Below are 26,005 nucleotides of genomic sequence, written 5' to 3' on the forward strand. Positions count from 1 at the left end.
GCCCCAAGATGGGAATTTTCGGCTGGAAACGTGAGCCTTCAGCAACGTGTGGCCAAAGGGTTTTCAGCCAAAAATGCAGCAAAATTTAAGGAAAAAAAAAAAAAAAAAAGAAAAAATTCAGCCAAAGCCAAAAAGCTGCCAGAAAATAGTCATTTGGGGTGTTTCAAGACGAAAAGCAAAGCAGGGGAGAACATATTTTGCGAGCTGCTCCATTATACATGAATCCGCAGCGCATCCCAACTTTTCAGAGGCTGAGAGGAAGATGTTGAGAAGAACAACTGCTGGGTGAGCCCTGCATAAGTAAAGTGCTGGTTTTCAAACCCTGGGAAGTATTTCCAGAGCCTTTCCCCAAGGCTTTCACCGAGACCCCCAAGCAGGAACCCTTCCTCTTGTCCTCGGCCAACACGGCTCTAATGCTGAGCCCAGGAGAGTCCTGGTGGTGCTTGTTATTCTGGGCAACAACCAGGGGTTTGTCTTGATCTTCTCCCCCCCCTTCAAAAATGACTGAATTAATTTTTTTTCCTACGTTTTCCAAGTGTTGGGATGTGCATTTTCAAAACCTCAGTGCTTCCAGAGACTGTAAAGCAGCCTGAGATGTGTGGCTTGAAGAATGAGACATTTTGAAGCCTGGCTTTGCTGCCCTTGCCCCGTGGATTTGGGCATTTACAGCCTGGATATGGTTAACCTGCACTGATGACGAATTTTGTTGGGTTTGCAGCCTCCTCTTGAAGGTTTGATGGAGGGATTTGGCCATGAAGTGGAAGAGCAGCAGCTTTTGAAAGAGAAAAGATGAGTCTGGGAGAGGCACCGCTGTGAGGCCACTGCTAATAAAAGCATTTTACATTCAGATTCAATTGGAGGAAGTCGCTTCCCCACTTACAGCAACCACCCTGCTGGGAACATGAAATTAAATGTTGCTGTAGATTTAAATCCAATCTCCCAAATTCCCAACACAAGGACCAGACAGAGGCAACTAATGAGGGTTTGTTTTCTACAGTTTGGAAATTGCTTTAGCCAATCTGTGAACTCTTTCCTGCGGGTCAGGAAGTGGGATGAGGGTAAACAGGTCAAGGAGAGCATCTGACAACGAGCAGGGACTTCTCAACCTCAGCCCCTCATAAGGGAAAGAGCCATCAGCAAGGAGAGGTTAATGAGTTTAATTACATGGGGCTGCCAAAGAACATTGTTGAGGCAAATTCATCACCAAACATCAACTGCAGGATTATTATTGTGTTCCTCCCCCATCCTACATATCCAATCTAAACCTCTCCTGGTGCAACTTAGGGCTGTTCCTCTTGTCAGCACAGAGAAATGAAATTTTTGAAGGGTTTTCACTCTTCTCCCCATGGTTTCAGTGCAGTACTGGTTTGGGATATTCATAGAATCATGGAATGGTTTGGATTGGAAGGGACCTTGAAGATCATCCAGGTCTGCCATGGGACACCTTCCACAAGACCAGCTTGCTCCAAGCCCCATCCAGCCTGGCCTTGGACACTTCCAGGGATGGGGAGTCATCCACATATTCCTTCACTGTGACCTGGATTAGAGGACAAATCCAGCTTTTTTCAAATTGCCTGGCTTGTTGATGTTTCTTCCTGCAGAGCACTTCCTTGATCTGGCTGATGGAGCATCCCAAAAATTTGGGGGGAAGCCGGACACGGGGATACATTACACAACAGTTCCTGAAATCTCGCAACACGAAACCGGCCCCAAACACTGTCAACGGGAGGGAAACCTTCCTCAGGGCTCTACTGTGCCTCTGGCACCACTCTGCCTTCCCTCCCTCCCTCCCTCCCTCTTCCTCAAGAATTCCTGCTATTTATTTTGCCACCAGGTTTGTTTTCAGCATCAACAACATTATCTCAGCAGAAGGGCAATGTTTGTGATGTCGCCGCACCTCGAAACCGGGACCACCAAACACCATCACACAGACCAACATTTCTGCTTCCTTTGCTTCCCCTTCTCGTCTCAGAAACTTCCCACCTCACGTTCCACCACAACACAAGTTTTAAATCAGGAATTTTATTACAAAATCCTTGATTTTCCCCCCTCCTTTTTGAAGCCCGAGAGATGGTTTTTCAATGCCTGAAGTTGGCAATGACCAAACTGTTTTGCTAAATGTCTAACCCTGCGCCTCTTAAACCAGTTCTAGTGCAGGAAACACATTCAAAAAGCCCAAGAAGTTATTTCCCTTAATTTTGAGAGGGAATTCTAATAAAATATAGGAATATGAAGAGTTCAGGGAGCAAGGTGGACAGTGCTTGGTAGGTGACACCACCAAAGTGTCACTGAGCAGCTCTCCAAGCTTTGTTAACTGTGCTGGGGAAATCTTCATTTATTTTAGGGATTCAGCTTTGGGACAACCCTGACCACTGCAGTTGGAGCTGGCTGCTCCAAGTGACCTAGGAAGTCCACTTGGAAGGAAGGATTGGCTCCAAAAAAAGAGCTTATCCTTCATCCCTCCAATCACCAGATTGCTGGATTCGAACACTAATTGCATCTGATGAGTCCCAAACAGCCAAGCTGAAGAAAAGAGCATTAGGAGAAGGAAGGAAAAAACTCATTCATTAGGGCTGGGAGGTGAAGAGGCTGGGAGAGATGGAAAACTGGGCTGTTTCCCAACTGGAGCTTTACCAAGTCAAGGAGAACAGAATGGAGGAGTCTAAGGGAAGGGAAAAGCAATAAGGATCCGTGTGGAGAAGGAAGTTAGAGAGGAGCAAGAGTGTGGAAAGGAGGATCTGTCACACCCAAGATGACTGGAAGAAGGGATGACCACAGCAATTCCCAAGTGGATTTTTCCATGGGAAAAAAAAAAATGGTGCAGTGGTCTCGAGAAAGAAGCAAGAATGCAGGAGAGGTAGGAGCAGGAAAAGAGGGGATTCATGCTGAGAATGAGACAAACTTGGTTTGGAAGATGCTGAAGAGAGGAGGACGTGGGATCCATGCCCCAAACAAGAGGTTGTTGCCTCAGTATCAAGTTTTCCATTCACCTGGGCCCTGGGCCACGCCTGGGTGTGGTGGTGCTGGGCAGGGGCAGAGGGAAACAGCATCGATGGGAATAAATCTGCTGGAAACAAAGAAACACCAGTGGAACAAGAGAGAAAATGCTGCAGAGAAGGAGATGGAGCTGGGAAGGCAGCACTCAAACAATCACAGAATGGTTTGGGCAGGAAGGGACCTTAAGGATCATCTAATTCCACCACCCTGCCATGGGCAGGGACATCTTCCACCATCCCAGATTGCTCCAAGCCCTGTCCAACCTGGCCTTGGACACTTCCAGGGATGGGGTTGGGAAGGACCTGGTGCTTGCCATGTACTCCTAAATCCAGAGGCAGGATGGGAAGTGGCTGCTACAGCTCCAGTGATTTCTGGGATCAGTGGAGGAATTTCCAGGCTGGGTTTCCAGTCTGAATGATCCAACCACTCTCTTCTGCTGTCTGAACTTGGCACCTGTGAATCCACAAAGAAGAGGTGCAGGAACAGGAAGGAGATTTTTGATCCAGATTTCAGAGCCAGGCCCTGGCTCTCCTTCAAAAGCAGCAAGCAGGAGTTTATCACTCTAACCCACCGTGATTTTCCTGCTGCCCCTGGCTGCCCAGCTCACCTCTGTGGAGGCTGCAGGCCATGCTCCATCCCCTCCCACCCCTCGCCCTGCTTCCCACCGACTTCCTCCGGCTTCCAAACGTTCCCTGCCTGCCCCTAAGCCAGGGACAGTCCTGAGGGCAGTGGGTGGCCTCCTGTGCTGTCTCACAGGCTGATTATGGGCCTCACACCACATTCACAGCCTGTCAATGCAGCCTCACAGACAATTATCAGGAAGAAGGAGCTGGGATTAGAAAAACCCGCAGGGGCACCTCCACCTACGGAGGAGAGCGAGAAATTGTGTGTGTGTGTGTGAGTTCAGCGTGTGTGCAAAGGGAGCAGGGAGGGAGGGACAGGCCGTGGATGGGGGAACTGATGGCACAGGAGCTGACCTGGAGCAGGGATGCCCTCCCTGCCACGCTGAACTGGTCCAACACCTTCCTCACATGGGGAAAAAAAAAACCCATCAAGATCCTGCTCTTCTATTGCTCATTAATTTTAAAAGTGCAGTGAACCGGCCCAACTCTAATTTAATTAAAGTTCTTTGATTCTCCTTCTAGATTTGGTCAGAGACCCTCAGGCATCACCTGGATGTGACTCTTGGGGATGGTCCTGTGCAGGGTTAAGAGCTGGACTCGACCATCCTTGTGGATCCCTTCCAGCTCTGCAAATCCCGGGATTCTGGATTAAAGCTGAGCTGTGGGAGTCAGGGCCAACTGTCACCCAACCATTACAACAGGAATATTATTTTCCAGAGATAACCCTGTGCTTGAAGAGTCTTCACCTCTCAGCTTCCTTAGGAGAAGAGAAACAAGATATTTTTGGCTCAAATCCTATGTGGTCCTGAACGTCTTGGGTTGTAAGGGATGTTCTCCAGCAAAACCAGGAATCTAAAACTGCCCCGTTTTTCTCCAGTTTTCACCTGGTTTGGCTTTATAGAAATTCAAGTTTAACTCCATAAACTTTCAGTTTGTGAAAGCACTGGGTGTGTGCACCCTGCAATAACCCACAGCATCAGTAAATCCCACTGGCATCAGCTCCCCACCTTCAGTGGCTTGTCCAGAGTCGGGATTCAGGATCAGGAGGCACATCTAAAATGAAAAGACCTGGGTCTACCTGTGAAGAGATGCTTTAGACACCCTCCTGTCTGACCAGCAGTGACTCCAAGGTGAGTTGTTATAGGAGCTGACAGACCAAATTAAGGGCATTAATCACCTGATTTTTTAATCCAAGGTTACCTGGTGATATAAGGCAAGAGGAAAAATCCAAGTGCTGAGCCAGGTACATTTTAAGTGTGGAGATCAATCCAAAGCATCCAGCCTGGCTGGCAGTCATGGTTACTGACACTTCATCTCTCTCTCTCTCTCTTACACAAAAGAAGACAAAACACCTACTTTTGTCAGAATTTAGCTCAGGTTGCTAAGTGAGAACAACATATTTATTTGTCCCTGTGCTGACGAGACCACAGATCCCAAACTTGGACTTAATAAAAACACTGTTAGAAGTTACAAAGCCTGGTGTGTTTGAAAGGGGAAGGAAGGTGTCTGATCTCACACACGTGGTTTTGCTTCCCCTTTCACTGGGGGAGAATTGAAGCCCTGCTCAAGGGGGAATCCCAGGATATGCTGAGCTAGGAGGGACCCCCAAGGACCATCCAGCCCAACCCTCAGCCCTGCACAGACCCAGCCCCAAGAGCCCCACCCTGTGCCCCAGAGGATCATCCCAACCCTCCTGCAGCTCTGGCAGCCTTGGGGCTGTGCCCACTGCCCTGGGGAGCCTGTTCAGTGCCAACCACCCTCTGGGGGAAGAACCTTGAGATCCAACCTAAACCTCGGCTGCCACGAGATGTTTCCTGGTTAACTTACACACCCCCATATAAATAAAACACACTCTGTGTCCCTGCCAGGCTTCCCACAGTCTAATTAGAGCCCATCCTGTCATCAGGAAAGCCCCATGCCAGCAGCCTGGATGCACTTGGCACCTCCAGGGAACGTGGGGTGGACAGCAGATGGACAAAAGAGCCGACACCTGAGCAGGGAGCTGAGTGACAACACGCGGCCAAACGGGGCTGGCAGGAGAGAGGAGACCCCTCAGAGAGCTGGCACAAGGTCTGCAGTATCACAAGGAGCAAGGTCTGGAGCTGCTTCTTGGCGGAAGTCGAAGCCAGGATCGTGGAAATTGAAAAACTGAGGGATAAAGATCTGATTTTAAGACAGTGGCAGTGACGGCACCACTGTGAGACGCTTCGAGGAACCCAAGGACTCACCCCCACGGGCTCCAGGTGAGGCAACCCCTGGGTCAACACCAGCAGTCACCAACTTGAAGGTCTGAGCACCAGTGGCAACCCAGAGACCAGAGAGTGGCTGCTGACAGCCCTTGTCTGGACCTGGTTTAATTCTCAGTTTTTTCATGGCAGCCCCAAGAGTCCCTTCTGACCTCAGACTGAAGTTTGAGTCTGATGTCATAGTAATGAAGAGCTGAGTCAGAACCAAAAGGGATCAGCAATGAACACAGAAAATGAGGTTTGGATCTGAAATCAAGAATCAAGAGAACCCTAAAATGGTTTGGGATGGAAGGGACCCTTCAGGATCACCCAGTGCCACCCCCTGCCATGGGCAGGGACATCTCCCACCAGCCCAGGTTGCTCCAACCTGGCCTTGGACACTTCCAGGGATCCAGGGGCAGCCACAGCTTCTCTGAGCAGAAGAAATCTATTTTTATATATATAAATAATCATCATAATAATAATAATATATATAAAATTATAACATAGAAAAAGCAGTCATTACCAATAAAATTGGCTTTCTGTAGCTTTTTTAACCTTTTAAAAGTGGGGAAAAAAATAGAGTTAAGAGAGTGTGTGTGTGTGTGTGTGTGTGTGTGTGTGTGTGAGTTGGAAAGAGTTTCTGCCTAATTACAAACCCTCTGATCTGCACAGCTCTTGGCACTGGAATATTTGGGGCACAGAAAAAAAAAAATCCCAAACATTTAAAACACGCTTGGTCTTTCTCAAGTCTTTTTTACTCCTCTCTGCCTTTGTTTGCCTCGTTTAGGAAAACCAGCTGGTATTAATTGAGGTTCATACACCACCACCAGGAACAGCAGCCAGATCTGTGAAAATAAAGCCTAATCACAGGAATCCACTCAATTGTTTGGGGAAAAAAATAACAATTATCGCTCAGAACAGAGGTAAAACAGGAGCTATCAGAACAGGAGCTATCAAAGGAAAAGGCAGGAAAGAGGCTGGTGTTGGAAGAATGGGATAAAAATAAACTACAATCATAGAAAAACAACCAGAAATTTTAGAACTTGCCCAGAGAAGCTGTGGCTGCTCCATCCCTGGAAGTGTCCAAGGCCAGGTTGGACGAGGCTTGGAGCAACCTGGGCTAGTGGAAGGTGCCCCTGCCCATGGCAAGAGGTTGGAATTGGATGATCTTTGGGATCTCTTCCAACCCAAACATCTTTTCCAGCCTTACTTCAAGCGATTCCCTTCACCTGAGAAGAAATAAAATTCTGGACCCAGCAGAGCTTTCCTTGCTCGAAGCTCTGTGTGAATCAGGTGGGCACGGGAGTAGGTGGAAAGAAAAAAGGAGAACTGGGGGGAAAATATTGAAAAACATCAAGTAAAAGAATATTGATTCCTCCTCAGACTCGTCCTGAAGGGCTGGAAATCAGGAGCTGTGGATGCAGCGCCAGATCTGAGGGAGAAGCATCGCCCCTTTCCAACAGTGATTCCTCTCTGTCTAAACCAGGAAAAAAATCAGGCTATTTCCAGAGATCCCCTACGATTTCTCCCATTGCAAGACGCATCAAGCCAAAAACCTGAATAAGCAGTTTGCTTGTCCCCCTTGTGAAAGACAAGTGAGGATGAGGGGAAGGGCAATCCCCTGTCAGCTGCTCCGTCCCTTCCCGCATCCTTTGCCAACTGCAGGCGTGGAAGGGGCTCACTTTAATTAATCCTGGCTCTCCACAGCCCACGGGAGGCTCCCACTGGGAGCTGATTTGTTGCTGACTGACGGCACAGAGCAGTTAATGAGGGCTGAGGACACCACGTAATGAACCTCAGGGCTATTTATTATTTGTCGTGGTCATCGTCATTTACAAAAGACCCAAACCGGTTATTAATCCAGGTATTTACCACCTAAAAACCCCTCCCTGCTCTGCAGGGTTTTCTCCACGCTGGGAAGTGACCAGGGATTAAGTGCCTGTCAGGGATGAGGAGGACACAAGTTACTCCACAGTAACACAGAGGTCAGGAGTGCCCCCAAAGGCTCCACTTGGAAGGAGACCCTCCTTCCAGCACCAGGAAGAAGAAGGACCCAGGAAGGCTTTTGCCCGTCTCCACCCCACCCATCTGCATCCACGGATCTGTTCGAAGCTCCTGCCTCTCTGGAACAGTATTCTGACCCTCAGGGCACTGCAGCTACAAAGCACTTCACCTTCTTTGCAGGATCTGAGTCAGCCTTGGAGGAACCAAAGATTCCCAAGAACCTGCACCAGCTGTCCCAACACAGACACCTCCCAAAGCGGTTTCCTTACCAAAGCTCCTCAGGGTGCCAAAACTCTGCCAACATCACTCCTCCAGCTCTCCTGCCCCTCTAATCTGCCCCTGTTGCCGAAATGGAGAGGAGCATTAATGCCAGCAAGGTGGAATTTTCATTGCTGGAGCCGTGCTGGGGGGTTGGAAGGCAGGCTGTGAGTGGCAGCAGCACATCAAGCCGGAGAACTTGGCTTTAGTCGTTCATGGGGTGGGAAAAATGCTGAGCTGAGGACTGGGGGGACAGTCAAGCTCTCCCATGGAGGCTGTGGATGGAAAACAGCTGCTGACTGAAGCCTTGAGGTTGGTGGGATGGGGATTTGGATTATACTTCAGCTGGAAAAGCGTGTAAATTGGTGTGGGAACAGCTCCATGGGGTTATGAAGTGTGGGAGCTCACACCGACGCCGGGCTGGGCTGTGCAGGGTTAATTCTGCAGTGAAGGGGTAACAGGGGGGGATACAGAGCAGGCCAAGCCAGAAACACGGAAAATTATCCAACAGTTGTGTATCCAACAAAATAGAGAGCTCCCCCTTGAAACCTCAAGGCACTTGAACAACTCTGCACCCTCTGCAAAGTTGTCTGGCAGCTGCACAAGAGGCAAAATCAAACTTTCCGTGGCTTAAGAAAAAGGAAAAAAGCTTGGCCAGGGGGGGAAAAAAATACAATTTTTTGATATTTACTGTGGGATCCTTAATGTTCCAGCAGGAAAGGTACAACCATTTACTTCAGAGGCTTACTTGAAAACCCTGTGTAAGAAATAACTTCCCTGAGTTGCTCCTGAGAAACGTCCCTGCCCCTTTGGGAATGAGCTGACCCTGCTACCAATGTCAACTTGTGCTGCTGGGAAATAGGAGTGTTAGAAGTCACAAGACAATGATTTTAATGATGTTAAAAGCTCCTCTCCCACAGGTTATTTCAGATATGACTTCAGAGGAGGCCACAGGCTCCAAGGGCTGGAGCCCCTCTGCTCTGGAGCCAGGCTGGGAGAGCTGGGGGGGTTCCCCTGGAGAAGAGAAGGCTCCAGGGAGAGCTGAGAGCCCCTGGCAGGGCCTAAAGGGGCTCCAGGAGAGCTGGAAAGGGACTGGGGACAAGGCATGGAGGGACAGCACACAGGGAATGGCTTCAAAATGGAAGAGGGGAGATTTAAACGGGATATTGGGAAGGAATTCCTGGCTGTGAGGGTGGGCAGGCCCTGGCACAGGTTGGGCAGAGAAGCTGCCCCTGGATCCCTGGAAGTGTCCAAGGCCAGGCTGGAGCACCCTGGGCTGGTGGAAGGTGTCCCTGCCCATGGCAGGGGGTGAGACTGGATGATCTTTAAGGTCCCTCCCAACCCAAACCACTCCATGATTCCTCAGTAAGATCTGAGCACCGTTTCCAGCTTGAAAAATGTCCCCAGGTGAAGGATGCAATTCCGAGCACCGTGGATCGAGGTGCCAACCCACCAGGGGAACATCTCCAGAGTCCTGCCTCTCTCCAGCACCTCAGCTGCCACACCACCACCCTGCAGCCTCAAAGTGTCCCTTTCTAATTTGGAACAGGCAAATTCACCCCCAGTTAATGGATAATTTGATAATTTGAGTTCACGGAGCAGCAAAGCCACGGGGCAGGGAGTTCTGGAAGCACACAGAAGTCTCCCTCTGGGGAAAAGCTTTGGCATGCGTGGACAGGCACACCTCAGGGTTACAGTTTTTCTGGTTATGAAGACTGAGTTCTGTCAATTAAAAGACAAAAACATGCTTGGCAGCCCCAACAAGCATCTCCAAAGCACCGAGGCAAGCCACGAAAATAAAGAGACATAAAGCGTTACCCACTGCTATTGAGACAGCACTTATGACAGCTCCCAAGTAGCCCTGGATGAACTTGGATGTCGGAGAAGGCTTTGGAAAGAAAAAAAAGAAAACATATTTTCCATAAACAAACTTCTGGTTATTAAAACACAACAAAGTTTTTTTTTTCATTTGGGTGTTGTTTTTCTTTTTTTTTTTTTTTTTTTTTGGTTTGTTTTGGTTTCGTTTGTCTTAAAGCACAGACAGGTTGAATTTTGTCATATTGTTCTGTGACACACGGTCTGTCAGCAAGCAGAGGCAAGAGCGAGGGAAACCGTGGCCTCATGGGCGAGGTTAAAGGGAAAGGAAAATTAATTGGCATCAGAAAATTATAATAATAGCAGCTCAAAGGAAGGATGGGAATGAAACTCAGCAAATGGTACCAAATTAGCATTTTTACCCTCTAGTGCTGAACCCCAAACTCGCCACATTAAATATTTTGTCTTTGAAACGTTATCTCAGCGAGCTGGACGGTTTCCAGCTCGGCTTCCCACATCCTGACACGGGATGAATGAAGGCTGAGGAGGAGGAAGGGAGAGGGAGCAGCCCCTCCACTCCCTGGCAGCACAGACGAAGCCCTGGGGAGCCAGCAGGGTGCTCGTGGAGACACACCTTGTCCTGCCCAAAAACCCTGACAACACCCAGCTTTGTGCTCATTCGCACACCAGTTAAACCCCCCCAGTCTGGGGTTTAACTCTGAGCATCATCTCTGAGCCTCCAGCCACGCCCAGACCCCCAGCTGGGGGTTCAACCGGGAGCCCACCCGGGAGAATGGCCGAGCTGTAAATTCCTCCCGGAGTTCCCGTTAACAGGGAAGAGACAGGACTTCTGTCTCGGTGTGGGAACAGCCCTGACGCGCCACATATGCTGGGCCTCCTCACCTTTGTCGCGTTGCGGTTTGCATAGTTGACGCAGGCGTTGTGGCTCTGATTCAACCACTAGAGAGGGAACAAGGGGAGACAGGCGTCAGCAGGACTTCGGGGAAAATAAATGGATCTGTAAATGTGCGTGTTCTAACGGGGGAAATCCATCTGCCTTTGGGCCCTGTCGTGGTTTTGCCCAGAGGGCGGTTCTGGTTCCCTGGAAGCTTGATGTGCAACTCCTCTGCTGGCACAACCCACCTCTACACAACACCCCAGTGCTATTGGTCTTTTATTTTCATGGAATCACAGAATCACTTGGGTTGGAAAAGACCTCTGGGGTCATCCTGTCCAACCTGCGCCCCATCCCCACCTTGCCCCCCAACCCAGAGCACTGAGTGCCACATCCAGTCATCCCCTCCAGGGATGGGGACTCTGCTGGCTCCCTGGGCAGCCCCTGCCAATGTCCAATCACCCTTTCTGTGAAGAAATTCTTCCTGATGTCCAAGCATCAAACCCATCCTGTTGCCAGGATGGAGCAGGAAGCCCAGCAGCCGTTTCATCAGCCACTTACTAAGCTCCAAGTTTCCCAAACAGAGGTTTCAGCTGAGGAACAGGAGATGAGCAGATGTACCAGCTTATGGATACAGATGGCTTTAAAGTGGCCCTGGAACAGAGAAGCTGTGGCTGCCCCATCCCTGGAAGTGTCCAAGGCCAGGATGGAGTAACCTGGGCTAGTGGAAGGTGTCCCTGCCCATGCCAGGGGGTTGGAACAAGATGTTCTTTCAGGTCCCTTCCAACCCCAACCATTCTGTGATTCCAACACAGGTGTCTAAAAACAGGTGGGGGGAGCTGCCTACAAAACCCTGGATGAGTCAGGATCTCTCCAGCCACTCTCCCACTCCCAGCAGGCGAATCCACAGGGGACAACCTCCAGCTAAACCCACCAGATCACAAATTACCGGCACGTTCCGATGGATTCTCGGCTCTGCCGTGCTTTTAACACACCAGGCACATCCCACCCTGCTTTGATGTTCCTTGACTGCATAATTCCCCATCATCACTTACGCTGCAGACAATGAAAAGACATCCACCACCGAAAATTAAGTCTGAAAATAACTTGTTCCTTCGTCTCAGCGAGCGCTGAAATCGCACTGGAGCGGCGTGTTTACTATGGATGTAACTCATTCACGTGCACACCTCCTGCCCGTGCTCCTGATTCCCAGAATTTTAGTGGGAAATTACACCAGCACCTCCCTACACACAGCCTGGTTTTTTTTCCCAAAGCTCCTGCAGCAAACTGAACACCAGAGGTCCTTGGCTTTGCAGGGCCCAGCTGTTCCCTAGCCCTGCACAGATGTTGCACTCCCAAGGGGAATTCACCAGGGAAGATCCAAACTACGTGTCAGGGTGTCCTCAGATCAGCAGACGTGCCAAAATTTTCTTTTTGTTTCCATCTACACCTGAACCAAATGAGTTCAAAGGGCGGATTTTAAGATTTTGGACCATTCTGCCTCTTCCATTGTGATGGCAAAAGTAGCTGTGGGATAAAAATGGACCCAAGGGCTGGTTTATAGTCCCTTCCAGGCCTACCAAACCCTTCCCTAATCATATCCAGCCACATCCTCCCCGTAAATCATGAACAGAGCAGAACAGCAAGGTGCATCAATTTGTCCTCCAGGCAATATTCCACTCTCCTCTCCCCCACATCCCCCACCCATCCCAGCAGGTGTTACCTGCCAAAACACTGTGGATGCCAGCGTCTGGTTGGGCAAGAGGAGACCAACAACCTGCAAAGAGAAGAGATTTTTCCCCATCAGTAAATGCTCTTTCGGTTTGCTCTCAGTGCTCTCCCCGGGCGTGCAAACAGCCGAGCTTATTTCTAGGCTTGAATAAGTTATCATCATTTATGGCTTTCGTTAATTTTAGTTATTGCACTTCCCATCAGCCTCTCGCTCCTCAGTTTTCCAGTGGGGAAAGAAAACGGGTGATGCAAAGCTGCCCATCAAAGCTTTGCATCTTTGATTACTGCTTGTAATACACCTTGGAAATACTCTGGCAGCAAAGATCAGGTCGTTACAACACAACCAGTTCCTCCATCCAGGTATTCCTGGAGGAAAACACAAACATTGCCTGAAGGCGAGAGTTCAAAGTTGGCACTACTGGCAGCGAACGGGGGAGGGGGTTTCCCATTTTCCTTTGGCACGTTCCCGGTTGGAAGCACAAGAAAGAAATCTTCCATTCGAACATCTGAGGACAGGAATGCCACCTGGAAGCACATGTGCTCCCGTTTGGGAGCCTGGATTTTGTTTCAAGAGCCTTGTGGATGTGTCGTATCCTGAGCTATGAAAACTCCTGCCCGGGTTAGGAGCGATCGGGGTGACGATCGTCGTCTCCTCGAGGTTCCCAGCAGCTTGTCCCAGCACATCTGGCCAGATGTTCCCGGCTGCTGCCTGAACGGCGATGCCACAGGCTTTGCGAGCTCACCCATCTGAGGTCTCACAGGTGTTATTTTTCCTGAACGGGTCCTGAGAACGTCCTTGGGACGTGTCTCGCTCCACCGCATGGACACGTCCCCCGCAATCCTCCAAAGACCCATCTCTGACACACAACCTGCCTTGTTTTATGGCACTTTATCCTGTTTTACGGCATTTTTTCCTTCTTCATGGCCATTTTTCCCCCTTATTTTATGGCAATTTTTTTCCTTTCAGAGCCTGAGAGGTTGAAGGAGAGGAAAGGGATGCAAAGCAAGGGGACTCCCAATGATAAACCTAAAAAACATGGACAGGACGACGAGTTCTTGGGTAAGAGACAGGTGAGATGAGATACTTCCTAACATCACTGTCATTTTGCCTCCTCCTGTGCCCTAAATGCCTGCTATTTTCTGAAGAAGACTGTTGCAAAATCACAAGGAGTACAAAGACTGAGCAAACTCCTTTTTAATTCCGAACACGTTTATTTTCAGGACACTCACGTCTCCGAGGCGTCTGGGCAAGAAGGCTGTGAGCTCATCCCCACCCTCAGACCAGCTTCTCCACCATTTCCTTTCACTTCAGTCCTTAAAAAAAAAAAAAACACCAACAAACCTGCCAGAAAACTTCCCCATCGCCGGAGCCCCGAGAGCAAGGCTGAGCTCGAGCTGCAACATCTGCAGCAGCATCAGCTGGAGAGGAGGAGGCAACTTCGACCCTCCCTTGGGAGGGAGAAATACCACCGAACAAAAGGGTAGCGGGGTTGGGCGGCCTGATTTTTGCATCTTTCCTTTCTCCTCCTCCTCCTCCTCCTCCTCCTCCTCCTCCTCCTCCTCCTGCAGCTTTTCCTCCTCCAGCCTTTGGTGAAGTTGCAGCTACTTTTTTGTGCGTTGGCCGAGCGCCAGCCTGTGCAAGTTACACTAATTTACCGCTTCCATTCAGCGCCCAGAGCTCGTCATTAATTACTCCGTCGCCGCTCGCAGCCAAACGAATTCAACAGGCGAGGAACCTCCTCACCCCCAGGAGTGACTTTCCCCCTGAAGCCAGCGGGATAATGAGGCTCCGGAGGAGCGGGAAGACGCCAGGCAGGGACTCGCATTGTCAGCTGAAAGCTGAGAGCCGATGGGGGGGGAAAGGGAAAAAAAAATACGTGGAGGAAAATAAATAAATAAAAAAGAGCACCCAAAATCTGTATGACTGAAAGAGGCACGTTTAAATGCAAACTCTCCATATGTGCAAGAGTCTGTCAAGAAATGTACAATTTCACTTTTAATTACTGTCAGGGGAAAAAATAACTAAGAAGGAAAACAAAATACAGGGGGGGGAAAAAAAAAAAGAAGGTTCTAAACACCAGTACCGGCGACAAAATTTAATTGGTGACGAGGTGTGAATGTCCCTTTATGGCCCCAAAGCCAGGGCTTGGACATCTGTCAGCTCTGAGCAGCCCGAGCTCTTCTATTCCAAACCCCAAACCCGAGAGTCATCTCACCCCTAAATTAACCTGGGTCTTCAAGGGCACCTTAAAACCCCATCAGGACCCTCCCGGTTTTCAATGGACGGGGAAAATAAGGAGCTGGAAGCCGCGGGTGGCAGCTGGGCACAGCTGGGGCGTTTTCACTGCCCGGGTTTGAGGCTGAATTTCCTAAACCCGGGTAAATCTTCCTCCCCTCGGAGGAGGAAACACAAACCCAGGGGGAAAAGACTCCAGCCCAGCAGCTGCTTGGCACATCTCACCCCCTTTTCCAGCACAGGGAGGTAATTCCAGTGGCCGGATTCGCTCCCTCCTGGGCTGAAAATGGGTAAAATGGGTAAAGCCAGACTCTCCCTACATTTACATCCCCATCCTGTCCCCTGCTCTGCCACCGCAGGTGATCCTGGGGTCAATCCCCGAGCCCGGCACGGAAAGGACGGAGGCTGAATCGGGGGAAAAAGCAAACAGTTGTAAACCGAGGGAAGAGCAAACAGGATTTGGTGGTGTCAGAGGGGAGCTGCCGCCGGGGCCAGAAAAGAAACGATTATTTTAACAAGACCCTTAATCTCTTTCACAATGAGCTCAACCAGACTGAATTATTTTGCATCGGCTACCGAAATGGCGGGGGGGGGGAAATAAACCCCCCTGGGCACAGCCCAGAGTGTATCGACTGATGGGCCCTAAACCTGCTATAGCCAGCCCGATCACGTCTCCGGGGGGTGACGGGGGGGTTCAGTTGACCCCCAACACCAGCAGGACGAGCTCAGCCCGAGCCCAGCACAGCCTCTCTTGAGGAAATCCCATCCCCCCCTATGTGAAATACAAGACTCAAACTGCTTTTATGCTGGAGCAGGCTGCCAATTTTGTCACTAAATTTCACAGATCGATTGGCATAAATGTTACATTTTAATTTTAACATTTGAAACGTTTGGGTTTTTTTTTTTTTTCCTTCTTCTTCTTCTTTTTTTTTTTTTTTTTTTTTTTTTTTTTTTTTTTTTTTTTTTTTTTTTTTTTTTTTTTTTTTTTTTTTTTTTTTTTTTTTTTTTTTTTTTTTTTTTTTTTTTTTTTTTTTTTAAATGACAAGAGGTTCCAGTTTATCCTTTACAGATAGTGAAATTGGGCTCATCTGACAGCTCTCGGCTCCTCTGACAGCTCTGGATTTGGGCCGATTTCATTGTCAATTTGATCGTTAACTCATTTTTGTTTAACCTTTTCTTTTAAAATGCCCCATACAAAGTTGCCACCAAACCTTTAAGCGCCACAACAAATAGCAGCAGCCGCGACGATCCCTGTTTTTAGGACTTCCAACCTCGTTATCACCGTCGTTATCACCTCGGGAAAAGGCTGTTACCTTTAACCAAGTCTAAGCCACGGACCACTGGGGTCTAAGAAGATTAAATTTAGCGTATCTTGCTCTTTGACCCATTTTAATGTGCGATCTAAAAAGCTGAACCACGAGCTGGTGGCTTTGAGGATCAACCGCCTCCTGACACCACAAATTTCTGGGGCAAAACTCCGAGCCTCAGTTTCCCCGATCCCACAAAAATGGGGTTAATGAACCGCTCCCACTCCCAGAGAAGAGCCGAGGTTTCAGCGGGAGGAAAACAGGCAGAATCATCTCCCTTTTGCTGTCGAGAGCACCCAAAGCCTTACGAATCTCACAACAACAAGTACAAACTCCCAACACCCTCAGGAATAACCCCAGGGAAACGCTCAGGGATTTAATTAATCAAGACGAGAAGCGCACGACACCGACCCCGCCGTGCCTGGAGCTCGTCATGTTTGGGAAGAGGCTTGTAAATCATGTAAATGAGAAATAAAAGTGTCCAAGGCTGAAATCTGAGACTTGCAGGAGTTGCATTTTGCAGGCAATGAGCTCAGCTTGGTCTTCCCTCCCCAGAGGGAAACATGAAGATGTTGGAGGAGGTTGGGGGAACGATGTTGAACAGATAAAGAACCTCAGGAAGAGGTTAAGAGATAAATAACCTGATACAGAATAGATAAATAACCTTAATATATTAATAGATAAAGAACCTCAGGAAGAGGTTGGGTTAAGAGATAAATAACCTCATATGTAATAGATAAATAACCTCATATTAAATAACCTTAATATATTAATAGATAAATAACCTCATAATAGATAAAGAACCTCAAGCAGAGGGTGGGTTAATAGATAAATAATCTCGTATATAATAGATAGATAATCTCAATATATTAATAGATAAATAACCTCAATAATAGACAGAGAACCTCATCCAGAGGGTGGGTTTTACATGATTAGACCCTTGTTAACATGAAGTGGGAAAGGTGGGAATCCTGTGGGAACATGTCACGAGGTGAAAAGGTGGAATGTGGAGAACTGTGCTAAAAAATGCATTTCTTGGTGCTCACAAACAAAGTGGGGAGAGATGTTAAAATACTTACGATGGGTGTTCCAAAAGGAATGTAACCTATGAAGAAAAAAGAGCTTAATGAGTTTTAATCTGTGATTTTTGGGATGGAAAAAAAATCCCACCTAAGACATGTCTCAGTTTAGGGAAGAAGCCACACCTGGGCACCACGAGCTGCTCTCACTTCACCACCTCCACCCCACCACGGGGACATCTTGGACCTACAACACCTGGAGCATCCTCCTGATTTCTGTCCCATCTCCTTCCCATCCCTTATTTGTTTTCTCGGGTTCTGAGAGTCTCCCTAAAGCTTCAACCCTCTCGATGGAAAAGGTGACTCCAGTAAACCCCGTCTGGGCCTGCTGGAACTTGAGAGGGTGTTGTTGTGCTGCTCTAGGCAGCCCCATCTCCCATCAGCAAAGCACAGGGATGGGAGCTCAGAGCTGGACCTGCTCCACTGGGACCTGGAGGAGCCGGATCCTGCCGTGGCGGTGCTGACTGAGCTGACCCAGTGGATTCCTGCCATGGAAAAGGGGAGATCCTGCCCCCCTTCCCAGGCTCAGGCAATCTGTTCCCTCCCTCGTGCTAGCTCTGTCGCTCATCAGACCCTCCCACAACCTTCCCCCAACCCAGCAGAAAACTCTGCAGCTCTCTGTGCCCCTTCCCCTCCTGCTGAGCCTGCTCCCAGCAGGAATAGCATCCTGAAGATGCTCATGAAGCCACCTAAGAAGCTGCAGAGCCCATCCCAGGTAAGGAGCAGGACCTTCTTTAGTGGGACCTCCCTCTTTCACCACCTGCTTTATCCACCTCTCCACTGGTGGTTTTATGCCAGGAGAGCTCATCTATTTCGAGGTCAGGTGAAAAAGGATGGGGGTATAAGGTGAAGAAGGTGTATTTTCATCATGGAGGAGAGAGGGACTATTCTAATCCCAGGTAGGGGTTAAAGCTCTCTAATACAGAGACAAGTCTTTACCCCAAACCTCACTAAGCACCACGAAAATCAAACATTTCTTCACATTTTTCCCCCGCTAAGCCTGCCAATTTCTGTGCTAATTATAATTCATCTCTCTGACTTCCACTAGAAGGTCTCGGAGCATTTTTCCAATATTACTGAATTAAACCATCAGGGAGCCAAGGAAAGGGCAGAGACCTGAGAGGAAGAGAAGCTGAAAAGACAAATACAGAGCAAGGCAGCAAAGCAAGTTGGTCCTGGGTTCTCTCCACCCTCAACATTATCCTTCTTCAAGGAACTGGAGGACAAAACCCACCAAACCCTGTGATTTCTTTCCCCTGTGCCCAGTGTTCTGGAGAAGATACTCCACAAAAAAATATGGGAAAGGTTCTGTTTATTTAAACAGATCCCTTGGGAGAGGAGGGATTCTCCACCGTGATCAACTCACAGCAGAGGCAGCTGTGGACTCGTGAATGGCAGCCCAGGGAAGCAATGGAGAAGCTGATCCTCCCTGGAATTCCAGTGCCATGGCTGTTAGGTATCATCACACATGGAAAAAAGAGGGCTCATCCCATGCACTGAACATCATAGATGGGCACGAGGTTCTGGCATTTACTACAAAATTGAAATGCTCTAAATAGTGACAGACACCTCAAAAATGCTGGAAAAGGCACTGCCTTGAGTCCACAATGGAATAGGAATTCCCTCTCTTCTTCAGGGGGAAAGGAGGAAATGTTAAGGAAATAAGGAGAGGAAAGGAAAGAAAGAAATAAAAAAGGAAAGGAAAGGAAAGGAAAGGAAAGGAAAGGAAAGGAAAGGAAAGGAAAGGAAAGGAAAGGAAAGGAAAGGAAAGGAAAGGAAAGGAAAGGAAAGGAAAGGAAAGGAAATTATTAAGCACTGTATCTCTCAGAAACAATTATGATCCTCATATTCCTCGCTTGCAAAGGGATTTTGGGGTTGGAGTTACTTTCTGATCTTGCTCTAAATGTTCACAACATTCAATTCAAAAAGAGGAGAAAACCCCCCAACATTTTGTACAAATTCCCAGTAAAATGAATGGCACAAACCATACCTGACATCCGGAAAGGCATGAAGATGGTCTCGTTGGTGTCGGGATGGATGATGGCCTGGAATAATTTAGCATAAATTAATCATTCAGAAGCAAATAATTTAACCTGAAATACAAAGAGTGGCTCTTTCTTGGTTCTATAATGTCCCCAAAGGCCACCCACCGCTGTATCTTAACCCCAGCAGGGGAAATGCAGATTTAGAGGGGGGAAAAGAAAACTATTTTTGGCCCTGCCTGTTTCCAGAATCTCCACTGAGGTGCAGGTCAACATCCTGGCTGAACCTCTGCCATGGGAAAGGGGGGGAAACCCTCGGTGTGGCAGAGGGGTGGGCAGGGCAGGGCTGTTTTCTCAGGGGGGATGAGGATATAAATCACTTTATTCTGCTCCTGAAGAAAATGGGTCACAGGAGAAACCCACCAGGACTGGGGTGGCCCAGCCATGAGGGATGGATTCAGTCTGAGGAACATCTCCTACATTTCCAGGTGTGGATTTGATCTGAAATGCTTCTTCAGGATGATTTGGGATAAAAACATACAGGTATGGCCCACTCTGGATGTCACCATTAGGGGCATCCAGACAAAACCCCACACGGGATTTGGATTTGCCAGATAATCCAACCTTTATGTGTATCCAACTGAGGTGGCTCTGGACAGCCCAGATTCCATGGAAATCCTAAATCTGGCTCATTTGGCCCATTTTTTACCCAAATTTTCCAATGAGCCCCAGGGGGCTGCACAGGCATTAAATGGCTGGGGATGAAAAATCAATTCCCAAAGGATCCAGGATTGGAGAGGAGGAAGGCACAGCCACGAGCCTTCCCAAAGAACTGTCAAACTATTTTCAAAAGACTGGAGACAAGAAATCTCTTGACTAGACAGGAAGGAGAAAATGAAGACATCAAAATATATAAATATATATATATAAAAAAACAACTACGGCTCTTTGGTGGCAGAGTGTTCTCTGCATTTACATTTCCATGGCAAGGCAAAACAGCAACTGGCAAAGGGAATAACAGAGAAGAGGAAAAAGGGGAAAAAGCTTAGGGAAAAGGGGGGAAAAAGCAGCAAGAGTTGAAAATAATCAGGGAATATTCAAAAAGTGTATTACCTGCTTGATTTTTTGAGCTCCCCACAGCTAGAAAAATAAAAGAGAATATTAAATTTAAAGAAACATACAAACATGTAGTTTTATCCCAAACCCAAAATATTAATCTTTTAGCTGCTGGAGTAAATGAATGTGAGGGATTGGCACAAAATACTCATTTTCTGCATCCTTGCAGGATGTATTTAATGATTTACAAATCAAAAAGTCTCTGCCACACGTAGATCTCAAGGTAAATTTAGCACAGCCCCTCCTTGGATGAGCTTCCTGCGGAAATCAAGGCTTCCAGGGAAGAAAGGTGGAGCAATCCCTGCAGGGGTCTCTTCAAATGAAAGCTGGGTTCAGAATAAACAGAATAAGCAGCACTAGTTTTCATTCTTTGCAGGGAAAATGCACAGAAAAATGCTCGTGGAGAGGAAAAAAAAAATGTCCTTTTAGCTCTGACTGTTGCTTCCTGAGAGCATCAAAACACTCAGATCCGACTCGGATCATGGAGATTGATGAGCCCTGAGGAAGAAACTCATCCTACATGAGGTGCAGGTAGGGCTAATGAGTAGATCCACAACACCAAGAGATGCTCTGGAATATACATAAACCCACAGTAAATAAAGGTTGTCCTCCAAGAATTACACCGAAATGCAAATTACAACCTCCAAAATCAAATAAACGTTGATGTATGTGATTCTACACACGGATGAAAAGCCAGGACTCTCAAATACCACAACAGATAATTCAGGAGATGGGTGAAAAACCAGAACTCCTATAAAATATCCCACCAGAACATCATTTTTGCTCTTAAAAACTGTTCTGTTCAGCTCAAGTCTGGTTTCATCTCCCCTGCACCGGCGCCTGTTCCACCTCTGTCTGACAACCACGGTCTATTTTTGCTCTTCCCACAGGTACTTGGAGCTGCTAAAACCACCCTTTAACCTTCATTTACAGGGGAAAAAAAAAAAAAATACAAAATTGCTGCGAGCCAGGAGCTGTTCCCTTGGCAAGGCACGTTTGCCAATCTTTTAACCACCCTCGTGGCTCTTTTACATCTTTTCCAATTTGTCAACATCCTCTTGAGTCGAGGACGCCAGAAACCAGACAAATTATTCCAACAACAATTGTCCCGCAGCCAATCCAAGGGCAGGATAACCTGATGGGTTCTGCTCTTGCTGCTGATAAAGCTGAAGATGGTGATGGCTCTTTTTGGCTCGGGGAGCTCACGATTCCCCACCGAAATCCCGACCCAAGCGCCAGGTTTTTATTGCACGAGAGACATTCACGCTCCCAGAGCTCATCGTTTTTAGGGGATTCATTGAGCCCCATTCTTCACCTGAGGTTTAGCGCCTTCCCCCAAATATAAATCCATGGAAATACTGGTGGAATAAAGTAATTAATGTATCACAAACAGCATAATTACTCTATTATAAATAGTGTCATTTGACCCATTGATAGCAGCGACCCCGATATTTCACCCCAAAGTCATCTCACACCCCAGAACTGAAGCTCTGTGATGAACTCCACCATGAGCAACAAGCTACTGGGATTTCTAAAGGTCACATATCCACAGGCTTTTTCCCGAGGAAAAATTCCCTTTTGAAAGAAAACCATTATTCCCCATTTTCCCGTTGGAAAGCAGAGGTTGAAGGACACGAAGAGACACAGAGACAAGATGGGTCCACCCTCACCAATCCAAGAATCCCAAGGGTGGGAGGCTGCACACCCAGGCAACCACCAGGGCTTTTCTGCACCCGCCTGAGAACTTCCATGGGGTGAAGGTGGAACTCCCTGAGGCGCAGGTGAATTCCCAGTGTATCCCAGTGGCTGCCCAGAACTCGCTTCTCCTCCGCGTGAAACGAAACCACGGGATTTTCCTCTCCAGCAAGCAAGCACTGACACAAGCGAAAAGGAAGAGGGATGGTTTCCCAGCCAGCTCCAGGGCTTTTTTGGTCAAATTATCTAATTTCATTAATTGATCCCAATATTTATGCCTTTTCCCGCTGCAGTGCAAATATTGTTAGAACACGCGATTTCATTACTTCTCAGAAAGAGACTTTACAAGATGCACCTGATGAGTCACCTAAAGATTCTGCCAGCTCATTTTCACTTTTTTTCCTCCTCTAATTCATTTTCTGTCTGCAGCATTTTTCAGTAGCTCCAGCTCCCTGACGAGCCTTGCCAGCCAGGGGGGCTCGTTTCTGAGGCGAGGCTCTATTTTTTGCCGGGGATTTCATTCACGCTCTCTCCGGCCATCTTGGAGAAACAGCCAGATTTTGATCTCATTTACACCAGTGTGAAAGCAGAGAATCCTCGCTGGAGCACATGGAAAGGCTCCAGATTCGTGCTCAGCTTGCCTCAGATCAAGTCTGTGGTTGCTAAATATAATCAGGCTGGACTGGGAGGGTCCCCTGGAATCATTATTTTCCTTTGAGGGCTCAAAATGGTTGGTTTGAGGGTTTCACCATCAGTCATAGATGGGATTACACCACAGACATCCAGAGGACAAGAAGCAGGAGGGCTGGAGCACCGTTAACATATTCCATTATCCACCCACCATCCCAAGCAGCCAGCAATGGACAAGCATATCCAGCCTGTGGCCATTGGAATCTTCCCCCAGGACTGATTAGGCTCTGATTTTGGTCTCATTTACACCAGTGTAAAAGCAGAGAATCCTCACTGGAGCACATGGAGAGACTCCAGATTCGTGCTCAGTTTGTCTTAGATCAAGTCTGTGATTGCTAAATATGATCAGGCTGGACTGGGAGTGTCTCCTGCAATAATTATTTTTTCTTTACATAGGCTTTGATGGCTCAGAATGGTTGGTTTGAGGGTTTTACCATCAGTCATAGATGGGATTACACCAAAGACATCCAGAGGACAAGGAGCACCATTACCATATTCCATTATCCACCCAGCATCCCAAGCAGGTAGCAATGGACAAGCATATCCAGCCTATGGTCATTGGAATTTTCCCCCAGGACAGATCAGGCTCTGCTTCCCAGAAATGTCCCTCATGGACATGGAGGAATCAGCTCCAGGACCATTCACAAGTAATCTCAGAACAGGCATTTCAGGATGCTGAACTCCTGGGTGAGATTTCCATCCATCCTTCCCAGGATTCTGTTTCTGTTACAGTTTTTGGAGGAAGGGACACTCCCCACCTTTGTCCACCACCTCCAGCAGAGCTTTAAACCCTCTGAGCTCTGGGGTCCCCAGCACAGGGAGGATGTGGAGCTGCTGGAGAGAGCCCAGAGGAGGCACCGAGGTGATCAGAGGGATGGGGCAGCTCTGCTGGGAGGAAAGGCTGAGAGAACTGGGATTGTTCAGACAAGAGAAGCTTCAGGGTGACCTAACTGTGACCTTCCAGCGCCTGAAGGAGCCAACTAGAAAGGTGGGTAAGGCCTTTTTCCAAGAGCAGTGACAGAACAAAGGAGAGTGGATTCAAGCTGAAAGAGGGAAGGTTTTTAGTTGGGCTATGAAATCTTCCTGTATTTAATAGGAGGGAGGTTCATCTCTTAAGGAGATCTGGTCCCCTCTGTACTGCTTTTATAGTGACAGGTGTTAAAATCATAGATTTGGGCTGGATGGATTCTTTAAATAACTCTTTTTTTTTTTTTTTTTTTTTTGAAAATTATCTCTAAGCTACGATTCTGCTGCTAAATAAGGAATGCTAATGAATGTCCTGACAACCAAAGATCATTTTTATTCCCCAAGATTTATTCCAGTCTCCATCTCCTCGTCACGGCCTTGGTTCTCTTCAGACTGTGGTGGTCTTTGATACCCTTCCTTAAACATCACAGGGTGATGTTTCTGTATAACTGAGGTCACAGAATCACAGAATGGCCTGGATTGGACCTTAAAAATCACCTCATTCCAACCCCCTGCCATGGGCAGGGACACCTTCCACTAAACCAGGCTGTTCAAAGCCCAGATACTCAAAGGCTGGTGGTTGTTTCACCACCCTCACCATAAAACTTATTCCTTAATTCCAACCTTAATCAACCCTCCTTCAGTTTAAAACCATCAGCCCTTGTCCTATCACTTAAGAAATGATCTTAAGCCCAGGGGTCTGTGCTCTGGACATGCCACACCAGGAATAATTCTATGGAGAAAAGCCCTTCTTGATTAAACACATGTTAAACACACATAAGGACAAGGCACAGTTACAGCCAAAGAGCTAATTAGGTAGATGAGCTCAATGTTTAAGAGAAAACACAGTGGTTTAGGTCCTGCAAAGTTAGCCCTGCTTTGTCAGGCCCACCTGTGTTAGACTTTGCACCGTCACACTCCAAGCAATCTACAAAATTCCCTTGGCAAGGACAAGGCCAAAGAGGGAATAATTGGAAGAATGAGCATTTTTAGTTAATTTATCTCAACTGTCCAGTCAAGTGGGCCCAAAGTTCCACCTCCAAATCTGCTGATCCCTCTCTCCTGCTCCATCAGGGCTGCTCTTTCACGAGACCCCTCCTGCACCCACCAAAAATCCTGATTTTAATAAGCTAACAGCCTGGAGTTTGCACCCCTGTCAGAAACTGCCAGGAGTTTCACACTCTGGGAGTCGTGAGGTTTATTAAAGCAAAGCTCAGCTTATCATCTATCCCACACTGAATTCCAAATATCGGGCGCTGGGAGCGGAGCGTGTGATGCTGCAAAGCTCGTTCCGAGGTGTGCTTTTCCCAATAATCCAAATCCTTTAAATGATGTGAAACCAGAGGGGGAAAAAATAAATTTTTAAAAAAAAAAAAACCAAAACCTTCCTAAAAAGGAACAACTTAATGTGCTTGGGAAGCTCCTGGAGGAACATATCAGGGGGATCTGGGATCACAAGGGACAGAGTGATGGCTCTGCACAAGTTCTAACTCTATTCTGGGTCCCTTAATTGGGAGTGAAATGGCCAGAGCAGCACACCAGGGGTGGGACTCACCCTCTCTAACACACATCTACAACAAGTGAAATACCTCCTGCAGCAAATTCTCTGGCTTCACTGCACTTTGGCCAGGGATGTGGAGGAATCAGCAGGAAACACAGATAGAGAACATCCATCCCTGGCCTCATCCCTTGAGCCCTACTTGCTGAAATAGAGGCTCCACCCCAGACAAGGTGCTTCTCACTGATACAATCTCACCTTTACTTCAGTCTGCTTCTGAGATTTTTTTAAATTGTCTTTAAGTTTACAAGGTCAAGGATCGAGACCTCCCAATCTCCCACTGCACTGAGCCTTCCAACACATCATCACCTCTCCCAGCACCACGAGGCCAGGTTGGACAGGGCTTGGAGCAACCTGGTCTAGTGGAAGGTGTCCCTTGTTTTGGAAATAGATGGTCTTTAAGATCCCTTCCAACCCAAACCATTCTATTGTTCCACAATTTTCCCTGCTGCCTTCCAAGTTATTCGGGCCCCTCCAGGCATCACCTCTCGGCAGATGACACCAAGGCAAACAAACACCTCTTTATTTTAAGCATTTCACTAAAATTAAACACCAGTTGCCAGCTGTAGGCAGTTTGGTGCAGCCTGACAGAGCCACCACACGTTCTGCTTCGCTCCCCACCCGTGGTTTTCTCCCCCCAGCAGTGTGATCGCTCCTGCTCCGCGTGGCTTTCTCCCACTTCTCTCCAGCTTCACTCCCAAAATCCCACTTCTTGGAAAGTGATATTTAACTCAGAGACAAACAAGCTCCAGCCAAACATTCAGGGAGGGGCTGGAGGCTTTCAGCAAGGTTTACAATGGTGGAAATCCCAGAGGTTTTGGGTCC

General features: G+C 47.9%; 1 protein-coding gene across 1 annotated transcript in view; it reads right to left on the reverse strand.

Annotated features, from left to right (window-relative positions):
* SFXN5 (sideroflexin 5) overlaps positions 1-26,005 on the reverse strand; it is a 65,851-nt gene that overhangs the window by 13,318 nt on the left and 26,528 nt on the right. Inside the window, exons 3-8 of the mRNA XM_027909491.1 lie at positions 20,269-20,295; positions 19,164-19,218; positions 17,174-17,199; positions 12,544-12,597; positions 10,829-10,885; positions 9,933-9,998 (exon numbers count right to left, since the gene is read on the reverse strand). Coding sequence (XP_027765292.1) covers positions 9,933-9,998; positions 10,829-10,885; positions 12,544-12,597; positions 17,174-17,199; positions 19,164-19,182 — 222 coding nt within the window. The 5' untranslated portion in view covers positions 19,183-19,218; positions 20,269-20,295. The remainder of the gene's footprint in view (positions 1-9,932; positions 9,999-10,828; positions 10,886-12,543; positions 12,598-17,173; positions 17,200-19,163; positions 19,219-20,268; positions 20,296-26,005) is intronic.

The sequence above is a fragment of the Empidonax traillii genome, unplaced genomic scaffold (assembly GCF_003031625.1).
Source record: "Empidonax traillii isolate 1590-97213 ecotype Southwest subspecies unplaced genomic scaffold, ASM303162v1 scaffold2165:size72406, whole genome shotgun sequence".
In the NCBI taxonomy this organism is placed as follows: domain Eukaryota; kingdom Metazoa; phylum Chordata; class Aves; order Passeriformes; family Tyrannidae; genus Empidonax; species Empidonax traillii.